Source organism: Lissotriton vulgaris, chromosome 7, assembly GCF_964263255.1.
Source record: "Lissotriton vulgaris chromosome 7, aLisVul1.2, whole genome shotgun sequence".
In the NCBI taxonomy this organism is placed as follows: domain Eukaryota; kingdom Metazoa; phylum Chordata; class Amphibia; order Caudata; family Salamandridae; genus Lissotriton; species Lissotriton vulgaris.
Window position 1 is genome coordinate 105,369,858 of NC_141695.1, and position 13,972 is coordinate 105,383,829.

The window sequence follows — 13,972 nt, forward strand, 5'->3', positions numbered from 1 at the left end:
AGCATAGAATGCAGTAATAACTGATCCTAAACTTCAAAAGGCCTATATTTATAAAGCAAAATCCTAAATCAGTGTTTATCACAACAAAATGACCTTCTGCCATCACCAAAATTTGGAACTCAAGAAAACTTCCACATTTCCCTATTTAAGATGTTATCAGTGCAACAAACTCACAAAAAGAAATTATATTTATCACCTTTACTTTCTAACTCCATCGTCCTAAATACTCACAACTAGTATTTGTACTTTCCCCTCTCTATTAAATGGTGGAAAACATGTATTCATATTCTTAAACAGGATGTATAAGTCAAAAATGAGAAATTGTGGGTTTCACACCTTTCTGTGGTTTCTGTCATATCAAACCTCGTGATCTCAGTGCCACACAGTGTCTGTTATTTCGTGCAATGAAAGCCTTCTCACCACCACAGGACAGTGCATTTTGTTCTTCATGCAAAGTAAGACACATTCACCTGCATTTCACTTCTCAACCTAGAATTGCTCAATACTCACAACAAGCACAAGTCCACCTCTGATGGGAACATTACACAAGCCATGTGTCGAAGGAAAAGAAACCAGTCTTTAAAGCTACATCTTTAGAATGCAGTCCAACTACCAAAAATGTAACGATTTTGTCCAGGTGCTCTAGTAACTCCAGAAACCTCTAAATATATTATCTGCAACAAACGTGCTACAGTGACAAGGATAAATTAAAAGTTAGATATAAATAGCCATAGATTCTTAGAAAAATAGGTAGCAGATGCTTTGTAAGATGAACCTGTACTGCTCCCTGCTCAGGAGGTTTCAGGGGAAGGTGCACTCTAGGCAGCTATTTAATGGGCTTGGGTAAGATTTGGTTGGTAACAGCAAAGTGTCTAACTTGTGGATGAATTGCTGAATCTGGAGCCGAATCCTACATACAGGCATCCTCTGGTGGATGGAAGGTGCCATTTCATGGATCACTTCTAAGCTGGAAAAGGGAAAGTAGGACCAACTTCAAAGGAACCTGCATCAAGACTTCTGACTAGTTAATTTAATGTCAAATCTGCAGGAACACATGGATGTCTCTGTAGCAACTAGTACAGTCACCCTGACACCCACAGCGTACCGCAAAGGGAACATCTCCTGCAAGACGGACATCACCTGACTGGTGCTCAGGATGCAACTGATCTCCAAACAGCTATTTTCCAAAAGTAGTAAATACTGTTGCTCTAACTATCATCACCAATTTTACCCTTTTAGTAGCTAAAGGGGGTGAGGTGGGGCAAAACACCAGCTCTGAGCTATATGTGATGAAAAAACCATTAGCAGCAGTTGGTGCAATCTGTACAGTGTCACCTCAGGGACCCAAAACAAGTCAGACACTGGTATTCTGTACACAGTGGTGTGAAAAAATATTGTGGCACTTGCAGCAGAGAGTCCCAGTTCACTAGTGGGTGTTGGGGAGGATGGAACAGCCCTGATGTCTGCTCCTGTGAGGACCACTTTTACAACATTATTTGCAATTCAGAGATCCGCTCCATGCCACGAGCAGCAGCAGTGAGCAATGAATGCGAAAGATTGTCACATATAATTATGGTGCTTTCCGATGACACAGTGGAGGCAGTTACTCTCTAACAAGTCACTGGCATCGAGGACAAAGAAGAGATTCACTCCTAAAGTATTTTGCCAACTGAGGTTATCACTTTTAATATACAAATTAGTCACGGAGTATGGTGTTCATGTGGAATTAATTATACACCTAAGAGAAGATAACCATGCACTACAAGTGATGGATGGATACTGCATTTCTTTTAAGAATAGGCACAAAAGGATGAAAGCAAAGCAAAAGAAAAGAAAGGAAGGCACCAGGACAGGGATTGTAAGGTGAGAAGTGATGGCTACAATGAGATAGACAATGCACCAGTACAACAAATTAGTGGTAAAAGGTCCTAAATTAATTGATATCCTTCACATATTCATGATCATCAGAAAACTGCCAAACTCCCATCATATGTTTAGAGGCAACGAAGGGGGATCCTACTGCCTGGCTAGGAGTTGTTCTCACTGACTTGACAAAGGCTCCTGTGTCTTTGACCCTGGATCACTCATCAAAACGACTGATCTCATCTGTTTCAAATCAGACACATGACAGAGGTGCATATGATTGAATGTTCCCTCTCGCCAACATGCCAATCTCGTGTAAAAATAAGTAATCAGATGAATATCAGAGTCTCAACACCCTGTTGCATGAGGTTACAACAAAACTGTGCATGACTCCACATGTGGAAAGTCCTAAATTGGGTTTTGCTTTCCATAGTAGCACTGAACTACCCGCTACAATGGCAAAGCTGTGTTCTGTAATGTGAAATGGGAAGAATCAGGTAGTTTTAGTGATCGTCTGGTCTGTACGTCAATTCTATGCCGTTAAAACGTGCATCTACTCTGCTCGTGCATGGGGCTCTCAGGAGCACCTACACTTCCCACAACTACTTGGGCTGCAGTATCAGTTCAGGACACTCTACACTGAATCTCTCTTGCCATCCCCCCTTGGGTTATGGCGACATTGTTTTGAAGTGATAGTAATATATAGTTACCAACAGGGTTAGACATAAAGCTTGTTTGTAAAAGTACTGTCAAGTGTCAACCAGCATTCCTCAGAAGTTAGTTTTCAGTGACCCGTGCATAATCTTAGTTGCTCGTTGCAGGTGGGTTCATTTTGCACTTATTTTTTGGGACTTGCACATGGGGTACGCGCCATACACCCAGCGTACATGGGGTACGGTGCGTACCCCATGTACGCTGGGTATACGGCTCGTACCCCCCATGATCGCAGGGGTACAGCACGTACCCTTGCGATCGAGGGGTGAGCGCCGTACCCCTTCCGTTCCGTACCTGTTTCGGGGCGAACTCTGCTTTTACGGCAGTTTTCAGCTCCCGTAGAAAAAGGGTTGTACGGTGCGTACCCGACACAAATCGTACTTGCCGGGTCGGAAAAAGCAGCCGCGAACCGTTCAGATGTCGCGCACAGCGGGTTCCGAGTGAGACTCGTACGGAGATTAGAGTTGTACGGTCTCTGTACGATTCGTACGGAGTCAGCTCCTGGTACGAATCGTACTTCATCGTACGTACGGGGGACGTTGCATGGTACGATTCGTACGGGAAAAACGCTCCGAGCGGCTATTCGGAGCGCTTTTTGCCGGATCGGAATCGGCCCCTTAGTTGCCAACCAGGGCGATGAGGAAACCTCTCAAGGTCCAAGCATTTGAGGACAAGTACCAACTGCCCCTGCAGACTCACCACACCAGTACAAAGTTGTGGCCATGTCTGGAAAAATAGGATTGTGAAATTCCTATGACCTTTCACAAGCTGTAAAGTTAAAGAGTAGCCCTCTGCTGGAAATGCATGGTACATTGTATCCGAATGTGCATACTGTTCAAAATCATTTATAGAATTAATTAATGAAGATGGTTTAATACCAGGATGAGTGCTATATTGAAATACAAGTGAGCTTGATTTATGTATGTGTGCACAATTCTAAAAGTTTCCTTGCTCGTTCATCTGGTCGCAATTTAAACTTGTGGTGTATATTTGTATGTATGTATGTATGTATGTATGGCAATGCTATTTCATTAGCCTAGCTCAAAGGCAGAGGAGCACTGTACATTATCAATGGTTGTATGACGTTACAACGCATACTTTTACAACGCACACCTTTACAACGCATTTTTTACAACGCAACATCCATTACAATGCATTCCATTACAACGCATGCCATACAACGAATTTTTTAAAAACTACCTTTACAACGCATTCCATCACAACGCATACTACCTTTACAACGCATACCATTACAACGCATAACATTACATTGCATGTATGGTAAGTATTGGATAGTGCAGGGTTAAAAATTACTATTCTAACTCCAGGGGGTGCAACAGTAGGGTAAGTGTTGGATGTAATGGTATGTGTTGTAATAGTAGGTGTTGTAATGACTGCGTTGTAATGACATGTGTTGTAATGGTATGCGTTGTAGTGCCATGCGTTGTAATGGTTGCGTTGTAATGGCATGCTATGTAACGGATGTTGCATTGTAAAAGTTTTGTTGTAATGGTAGTGCGTTGTAAAAGTTGCGTTGTAAAGGTTGTTTCCCATTATCAATGGCAAGCTTAAAGTCGATGAGTAAGAGGTGAGGAAGGTGGGTTGTGGATGGTAAATATTGTATAAGGTAGTGTTCTTTAATGGGTGAGTCTTTAACTTTTTCCTAAAGTGGTGATGGGCTCATTGAGAACACACTGCAGTTTCACTTAACTATGGAGAGATTTAATGACCATGTCAGCCATAGGCAATGTTTCACCTCAAAGCACATGTTCTCAATCTATATTGCAGACATTTGGAGGTGCGCTTGAATTAAGAAATGTTCACAGAAACTATAAAAAATTTAGTGAAGAATTCATGAGGTGTGGACAATGTTAATCAATACAAACACTAGAAGCATAAAAGTGAACATGTGGTCGACTGGTCCTGAGTGGTTAAATATTGTTAAGTACAGCTTCTCTTTAAGAACACTGAAACAGCCAATGTAAGAACATGTCTTGAGTTGTACATAGGTAATGATTTCTAATTCACAATTATTTTCTTTGTTTTTGTATTTTGCAGCTCGCCCAGAGCGTCACCGTTCATACAGGTGTGCACTATTGATAAGTGCAGCTCTGAACATCGTTCTAATCCTGGCTATGACAGGCTTTGGCATTTGGAGTAAGTGTGAAGCGCGTACATGTAACCAAGCTAGTTACTTCTCTGGAGACACACTTGGGACTGATTCAGGAAGGTACTTATGTGTAGTAAACTTACAAGTGAAGAGTCAGCGCTGTCGTGACAGTGTCTCCACACTCACGGGGGAGTCATCATTGTCGTGGCAGTGTCTCCACACTCATGGCGGAGTCATCGTTGTCGTGGCAGTGTCTCCACACTCATGGCGGAGTCACGCTGTCGTGGCAGTGTCTCCACGCTCATGACAGAGTCACGCTGTCGTGGCAGTGTCTCCACACTCATGGCAGAGTCACCGCTGTCGTGGCAGTGTCTCCACACTCATGGCGGAGTCACGCTGTCATGGCAGTGTCTCCACACTCATAGCGGAGTCACCGCTGTTGTGGCAGTGTCTCTACACTCATGGCGGAGTCACCGCTTTCGTGGCAGTGTCTCCACACTCATGCCGGAGTCACGCTGTTGTGGCAGAGTCTCCACACTCATGGCAAAGTCACCGCTGCCGTGGCAGTGTCTCCACACTCATGGCGGAGTCACCCCTGTCGTGGCAGTGTCTCCACACTCATGGCAAAGTCACCGCTGTCGTGGCATTGTCTCTACACTCATGGCGGAATCGCCGCACTCGGATCAGAATATCTGCAGGGCGCTGTCTAGAGTGCGTTTTACTACACGTAAGTACGTTCATGAATCAGGCCCTTATACTTTGAATGCTGACATGATATTAGCCTCCTGAGAAGAGAGGTATCTGGGAGAGTGGGCAGGGGCAGCTGAACTGTATCAGTTCTATAGCTTGTGCTTTGTTTATGAACTGTGCAAACTATCTAGAATTAATGCTGTTATTAGGCACACATAATAATTATAAATGCACAGGTGAAGGACCGCCGTGAGACCTTAGGGCTGGAAAACACGACTACGATTGTCATCCCTAAACCAAAGCAAAGTGGTGCTTCACCTATAATGTAATGACAGAAACCATTCTTGCGTTAGAGAGAGTGCACATTCTCTGGCCATATTCATTACACTTCCTAAACATGACATCAAGTTGAATTCTTTTTTATTACATACAAAACAGATACCATCTTTTAACTAATACAAACAGTCTTCTACCAACATATTCTCGCATTCCATGGTTGATGATCAGTCTCAGTTCCTAGTGGCATCGCATTCATTTAATTGACTTGGGACAGATTGTTGTTTACAAGGCAAACTCTCCGCTCACTCAAGATAGAGGGAGCTAGGTCCAGCAAAGCAGCTTCCCCAACAAAAGAACCATGGCAGAGCAATCCAATAAAAGGAAACCCCCTGGCACCCAATTGGGGGAGAGCCTGGGCAAGTGGACACTACCGTGGTCCCCTGGTACAGCCATCACCCCCCATCCAAAGGGGCACATAATGGAATACCCTATAGGGCTATGACAATTGCAGTAGCGGATGTCCCCAGCCCTTCTCTAATAACCGTGGCACCCCTGCCCCGGGTTATTCCAAAAACCAATAACATCTTGAGTCCACCTGCTCTTAGATCTGTGATGCCCCATAGTGGCAGCCTGTTTCGTGGTCAAAACAGGACTCCTTAACCCCCCACTCCCCCAAAGATTGTAAAAACTAAAGGGACGGGTGGGTGGGCATAAAGAAACTCCAGGCATAGTTTGGGGCAGCCTGCACTGGCAGTCCATGGTCGCAGGCAGGCAGCAAGGTGTCTATTAGGGTATGTTTGACCCTTTTAAGCTGTATTGCCACCCCTGCTGACAGCCCAGGCAACTCTGCTACCCCCCAGGCAACCAATTGTTGCCACTCGCGGGAAACAAAACCTGCAAAAATCAAAATGGTGCAGCCACAGTTCGGCTGCTGACCCGGACTGGTCCATTCCGGCATGCATCTGTCTTCTGGGCCCTTTGATGGGAGATTTGGGCCCGTGTTCAGGAACAGTTGAGAAACTGCATTATTTTGTTTTAATGTTTACTGATAGCCAACACCATCTTACAGGAAAATGTTAACCATGGGCAGACAGTACTGTCTCAGCTCTAGTAGGATTCTGATGACAGCGCTTACTATTTTCAGCTATCTTCTGCATTCTCATTGCCAAACTAATGAACAGCTCGGAACCTAAATTCTCTGGTTGTCCACGGACTAGTCGGGTACTCGCTATACTGCCTCCGTCATCTCAGGAATCCATCATACTCAGACTTGCTTTTCGTAAAAGACTGGCCAGAAGCATTTCTGAATCCGCTCTTTTCTTTGCAATTCTGTTTCTCATGTATGGAATAGGACTAGCTGTGCATGAAGCTTAAGCTTTTGCTAAGGGTTTAGAAGAGGTCACAAATGCCTCCTTCCTTGCTCTGAGACTTATTTCAGATCAAGTAGAAAACAGTCATTTTGCAGAAACGATTGGCTATGGATTTTCTCCTGGCTGCTAAGGGTGACGTCTATGCCATAGCTGGGTTCATACAAACCCAAAGTTTCAATAAATATTCAAGAACAGATCAATAACACCCAAAAAGCATAAGCAATTAAAGAAAATTGATGGATTCAACCTAAATAGGAGGAGTACCTGGTGTTGGCAGAAAAATACATCTGAAAGGTTTGGGATGAAGATTATTGGGATAATAATTGTTGTCTTCATCACTATTCTTCTTCTTTGCATATTCTTATGGGTCTGAACGTACTCTATTCATCGCCTCAGGAATAATAAAGCTTCAACCCACTCCTTTCCCCTTACAATTCCCAGAGACAGTGGTGGCACAGATAGTAATTCAGAATCAGTGTTCAGGATTACAGTAATAAGGATAAGCATCACCATGAATTTAATAGATTAACTATTACTGCAACAATTGTCGTCTTTTTGCTATTTTTTTAGCCTCCTTTCCATGCCTGGCAGCTCTAACAGATGATTTCAGTTAGTACACTCAGGTCAGGTGGTTTAAACTCTAGGTCACTTGCAGCTTTGTCATTAGACCTCAGTAACACCTCAAAGGAGCTCATTTCTTGCTTTCAAAATACTTTTAGTATTAAATGGCTAACTGTGGTCTTTTAGCTCTGAACTATAAATTCAGAGATTCCTTTATTGTCGCTTAAATTAGCATGTTCAGACTTGCTAAACGTGTAAGATATTCTATCACTTTTGTACCCTGAAGGGTGTGCAATACCCGGATACAATTATACCCTTGAACCCCATACATCAAAATGTAGCTTCCAAAATACTTTTATTCTCAACATTGCCCTAACGTGAGCATGTGTGGGCCACCTGGACAGAACATTCCAGATAATTTGATGAAGTAGCTGGCTTCCTTTATCACCTGTGGGTCCTATGACATCCCTGTTACTGGGCTGAAAACCACTGATGACGTAGGATACATCAACTCAACTTTTTGTTATTTGCAGACATCTTCAGAGATCTTAGGGAAAGCCTGCAAATACAGCTATGATGCAGAAAACACAGAGCAAGTCACAAAACACAGAACAAGTCACAAAAGATGTATGGCCTCAGTTCAAACAACAATGCTCGTGAATGCGAAACGATTCACACGTACAGAGTGCGAACAATGCACAGGTTCAGTTTGTATCTACAGGATATTCATTTTGTGCACATAGCTTGTTTTCCCTGAGGCATGGTACATAACATTCTTCTCTGAGGCCATAAAAACTAACTGTCCCTCTGAATGGGGCATATGACTCAATATAGTTCAGGGTATTTGAGGCTGGGTAGGAGGGAAAGGGGCAAAGAGATTGGGCAGGCTTGGGGTATACATGTGTGATGAGTAGCTCCTTTCCTGCTTCTCACTATCACTTTACTCATTAGTATGTCCCTCATAGTATCAATGGTTCTAACCTCCGACTCCTCTTTCTCAGCAGCCTTCAGGACCCCGCCCCTTGGAGATAAGTGCAAGTCGAAGATCCCATCAGGTACAGTTTCTAATATTGTTTGACACATCTCCATGGCATTTATAGCTGTGACTCAATAGCACTTCTGTCATTCATATGGCATGAAATGCACAACAAGGGACATAGGGAGGGGGTGGTCAGGGTTGGTGTATAGAATTACCATCATTACTGGTTGTTTTCAATTGTGACCCACGGGTGTAGGTAGAAACAAAGGTGGTTTCTACAGAGAGCACTTTGAGGGACACCTTTCTTGTGGTAGCTATGTGACATCAAAACATCTTCAGTGGCGAACCAAAACTTGAGGGGGAGAGCCTTTAACAACCGGTATAGCCTAAGGCAGAATGTTTATAAGGCTATTAGAACATTTCACTCCCTAAGGGTAGAATGTTTCAAATTAAAAAGGGAGAAACAGCAAGACAAACATTGCAATGTTGGAGCAAAAGGTTTCTACCAGCCATTATAAGCCTGGAGCCATTTCATTGTCTTTAATGGAGCTCTCAACATTCCATTGTTCTAATTCCTCAGTAAAGCATCTAAATACTAAGGGGGCATGAAGCTGCATTCACACACCATCTTCCCTCCTTGACTTGCCCATGCATTTCTATAATTGTGCACCATTCCCAACTCTCCATCAGAGCATTGATTCCTTTGTCCCAATTTCCGCTCTCATGATGCCACTTGCCAGCCTCTCATCACTTTAGATCTTTGTGAAACCCTTAGTACAGCATATGTTGGTATCCATTGACCAACAAAACATACCATGCCTCTTGGTCTGTATGTATGGAAGACTCCCTGTCCTGTGGTCGATCCCTGTGGGTACCTGTACGCCTCGTTGTCTGCTGGCCTATTTATATGAGTGGCTGTAGATGAGTTGCATTTTATTGCTCTGTCTCCTTCCTTGTATGTATGTGGTATCTATGTTAATATGTGTGTAGGTGAGCGGTGTACTTCCACATGGGTGCACAATTGTCTTGGAATTGTCAGCCTTAGAACTGCCTCTTCCGTTTTGTATCACCTGATAAATATTGATGTCCTGTCCTTCTCAACAAGTACTAGAAAATTATAAAGGGGTTCTGCCCAAGTTACCCTCCCATACCTGGACAAGGGACATCAAAAAGATGAGGAAGTAGAAAAGAAAGGTACTGAGGAATCAATTAACTATTTACTTCCACAACAAGAATAATTTAATTATCCTGTTTTTTACAATTCTTTGTATCTGCATCTAGTTGTACAATTTAATAAGGACATATATATACGAGTCACAGGACAAGGTGGCACAAAACAACCTAGTCATCAGACCAATACAATATATACAAAAACCTACATATACAATATATACACTATATGTACAACAATATACCCTACAAAAAACTGAAAATAATAAAGTGAATACATTTTTAACAATACCCACTCCTAACTTAGAGTGAAGTATCACAGCAAAGGAAGTCCTTGCAGCGCCTGAGTTGTAAATTCTCTCTAACAAAAGAAAATATATATTGATCAAGGCGCCTGACATCAAACACAAAATACAAAATATGGGGACTCCTTATCACAAAGGTGTCGACGCAGTCGCGGTCGCGTTTCCGCCAGTTGTCTCTTTTGGCTTCATCAGGACAAGGGTACTTCAAATAAATGTGTAATCCACACTGGGAAACTAATCCTGGGGACAAGGAAAGCTTCCTCGTCTAGTGCACACAAAGCGGGCCCTCCGATGGGTAAGGGCATCTGCTAAAAGGTCCAAATGTCCACTCGCTCGTCTGGCTACCGGCGGAGATAATATCAATGTGAGTGCAGACCTGAGACCTCCTTATTCTTAAATCAAGGTTGCAGAGCAGAATCAAACCGCATTCCAGGAACTTCAGGGCAGCACAACCATCCGTGTATTCAAGTCAACAAGGGCTGCAGAATCCGCTTACAAGGACTGAAAGATCTCTCATATTGACTCACAGGAATACAGAAATTATTACAATGGTAGATTGCTTTAATGCCAGATGGAACACAATGGTTGGTCCAGAAACATAATGCTGCTTTTATCTTTCAGAGCTCCATTGTTAGTTCAGTTGACGATTTAGCTCACAGCCAGCTGAAGCTCTGGCAGAACCAGCCTACTTTTGAAGTCTTTCACATCTAGTTGAAGAGACACTCCACTGTTGTGGTCAGTTTCTGTACCAAAACTAAAGCTTTATACACGTGGTTGCAAGTGAGAGTTATTTGGGGTTTGACTGGTCTTCATTCTTAACTTACAAACCCAAGAGGGCCAAAGTTAAAGTGAATGTTTTATTATTAAATTGTTGAAATTCACTGTACTTACACTGAGTTGGAATTACCCCACAACAATGCACTAAAGACTAGAGCACTTGTGTTTAAACCTTTTGTGTGTGTAAAATAAAAAAATCGCTGGGTTCCCCACAATGATAAACATATTTTCGTGCAACTAAAACTGGCATATCTGAACATGTTTAACAATTTGAACATTGCAATTATGTTGAGTTACTGATGACCCATTATACAGTGGCTCAAAAGCACAACAGTGTGTCAATGATCTTTGTCTCTATACTATAGCAGCATCATAAATGCTAATTTTAGCCAGAGCTTGGCTCCCCTCGCATGATCAATTCAGGCTCCTCCCTCGAGGGCCCTCCTCAGCATGAAGACTTCTACTTTGGAAAGACTACCCATAACACAACCCTGTGTTCTAGTGAGATTAAACTATCTACTAGGGCCACTACCCCACAAAACTAAATTGACTTTGACCACTTCTTTGCAGTGCTTTGAGGTGGCTCACTAACTCACCACACCACACTGCATAATATACACGCTAACCCACCACAATGTACCCTTGATATGATTCTAATATGTCACCACTCTACTTAGCTACACTTTAGATGCACTGGCCTACTACTCTGCACTGCATCCTATGAGCATTATCATACTATACTGCATTGCAGATTATGGTCACTAACTCACTTCGCAAACCACGTTGCACTCTAGGGACTTTTGCCGCTCCACTGCATTATGCAGAGAATAATCACTAAGGGACAGATGTACTAACATTTGGAATACCGATTTCCTAATTGAGATTCTCTCCGAGATCGGTATTCCTAAGTTGTGAAACTCTTTTTGAGTTTTATTAGTGATTCCTAGTGTATCACATATAGACCTACCTCATGCACAAAATTGAGGTAGGTAACAATATGTGACCCATTAGGAATCGCAGCCATCACAGGAACGGTGGCCTGCTGGGGTCAGCAGACCACCATATCTTCTGTGATTGATTTTTAGCAAAGCAATCTTTCGTTTTTTTTTTTAAATGAAGCCCATTTTCATCAAAGGAAAATGGGATACATTTAAAAAGAAAAGTAAACTTTGCAGTATTATTTTTTAAGAGTAGGCAGTGGTCTGTGGAGCCACTGCCTGCTCCTAAAAAATATTTGTTTTCCATTCTCAAAGGGGAAGGAGTCTCCCGGGTTCCTTGTCCTCTTTACGAATGGGTTACTACTTCCTTCAAGAAGTCAGTAAAACATGGATGTTTTGCAACCGTAATTCGGCCCCGAAACATTCATTCCACCCATTCAGATTTGCTATTTCGAAGGGTCGCCCTAAACTCACCCCTTCCAAATAGGGAATCGCAAACGCAAATTGCAATTCGGTAAAGTGGTATTGAATCCCAATTTGTGTTTTATACGTATGTAAAAGCATTTTTGCAATTGGGAACGGCATGATCAGAAGAATCTGACCCCAAAAATGCTTTGAACATGTGGCCCTTAGACTGGTTTACATTTTGAGGATGATGTCCAAACTACACTGTATTCAAGGGACACTAACCCACCACACTCCAGAACACTTTAGAGATACTAATCCACCACTGCGTTTGGTTGATAACAATGATATGAACTCACCATGCAGCCACGTATGATTTCAACACTGTCTCCAATACTTTACAGTGTAATGTTCAAAGACACAACACTAGACTAAAGCCTCACTATCCATCTACTGAGCAGCTTCGGGGATATAATAAAACACTACACTCTCGAAAGAGTAAACCCACACACTGCACTCAGCCACACATGAAGTGAAACCACCACCCTGCATTCATTCTATGTACACCAACCAACCTCATTTCATTGCAGCATCCCAGTGGTATTTCCCACAACACACTGCATGCTTGAGAGACCAATGAACAGTACTGCAGCGCAATCAAAGAATATCCAACCATCATGATTCAAACTAGCAACAGTTGCCCAGCACACCACAGTAAGAGTGTCAATTTTCAGCCTGTAATTTCAGAGGTCATGGGGTGTTTATACTTGCACCTTAATTTGTTTTGTAAAGTCGTCAAAACAATTTCCCCATTGGTCATATGGGCCTTTGGTGGTTAAATTGGAGCACTGTAAAGCAGTGGCAGGCGATGACCCCAAAAACTGGAGAGGTGTCTGGGGGACCGAGAGCCAAACCCAGTGGGGACCAAAAACGTCATTAACATTTTTTTAAATTTACTTACCCACGCTCTCCTCCGTGTTTTGATATCTTCCATGTTTTCTTCTTTCTTCTTAGATGCCGCCAGTGTGACAGCACCTCATGAAGCCTCAGGTAACCTCTTCTGCAAATCCTTGATCTCCTCCCATGCTGCGGATGAGCGGCATGAGAGCAGCACCCGGATTGGCTGGAGCAGGCTGTCTCAACGCTCCAGCAGGCACAAGAGTCCTGTACCTGCTCTCCATCCAGCTGTCTGAGACAGCTAGGTAGAGAGGTTTACACTGCACAAGTCTGGCTGGTCATCACAAGACAGCTGGCCAAAGTGACATGCGCAGAGTAAACTCGAGTGGGCACCACTTCCCTGCTGCCAGTGAGCAGCAATGACCCACCCCCAAACACTACTTGGGATGGGAGCAGTGAAAAATAAAACTGTAATTCATTTTATTACCATATAATCTTTTGCTGCACGGGCAGCAAGGGGGCGACACTTCTCCTCCCTAATTGGGGGGGGGGTACTGCTGTAAAGGAGAAGACATTTGAGAGACATTTCCAGGTCACGAAGCGAGTGGGACTCCACTATAAGAGCCAAGAATCACTAATTATGAGTTAAGGAATTTTATTTATTTTTATTCTGAGATAGTGATAAATCCAGTATATAAACAAAATAGGAGTAAGTTCGCAAGATTCAGCAGTGCGACTTGCATACTGTAACGTCTTAATAGATTAATCCGTAATATTATGAGATACATAATAGTGACACCTACAACAATGATTTAGCAAATAGCTCTTTCATAAAGAAACTTCCTTTCTCTCTTCTAAACATTGCTTGACTACAGGACCACCTAACCAGCATTTCTATTTAGGGAGCATAGAAG

General features: G+C 42.9%; 1 protein-coding gene across 2 annotated transcripts in view; it reads left to right on the top strand.

The window, feature by feature from the left end:
- LOC147700919 (killer cell lectin-like receptor subfamily B member 1B allele A) overlaps positions 1-13,972 on the top strand; it is a 51,512-nt gene that overhangs the window by 20,074 nt on the left and 17,466 nt on the right. The window contains exons 2-4 of one of the 2 annotated variants that reach the window (XM_086928541.1): positions 4,636-4,734; positions 8,589-8,642; positions 13,176-13,211. In XM_086928541.1, coding sequence (XP_086784667.1) covers positions 4,636-4,734; positions 8,589-8,642; positions 13,176-13,211 — 189 coding nt within the window. The remainder of the gene's footprint in view (positions 1-4,635; positions 4,735-8,588; positions 8,643-13,175; positions 13,212-13,972) is intronic. The other variant, XM_086928542.1, reaches the window with a different exon arrangement.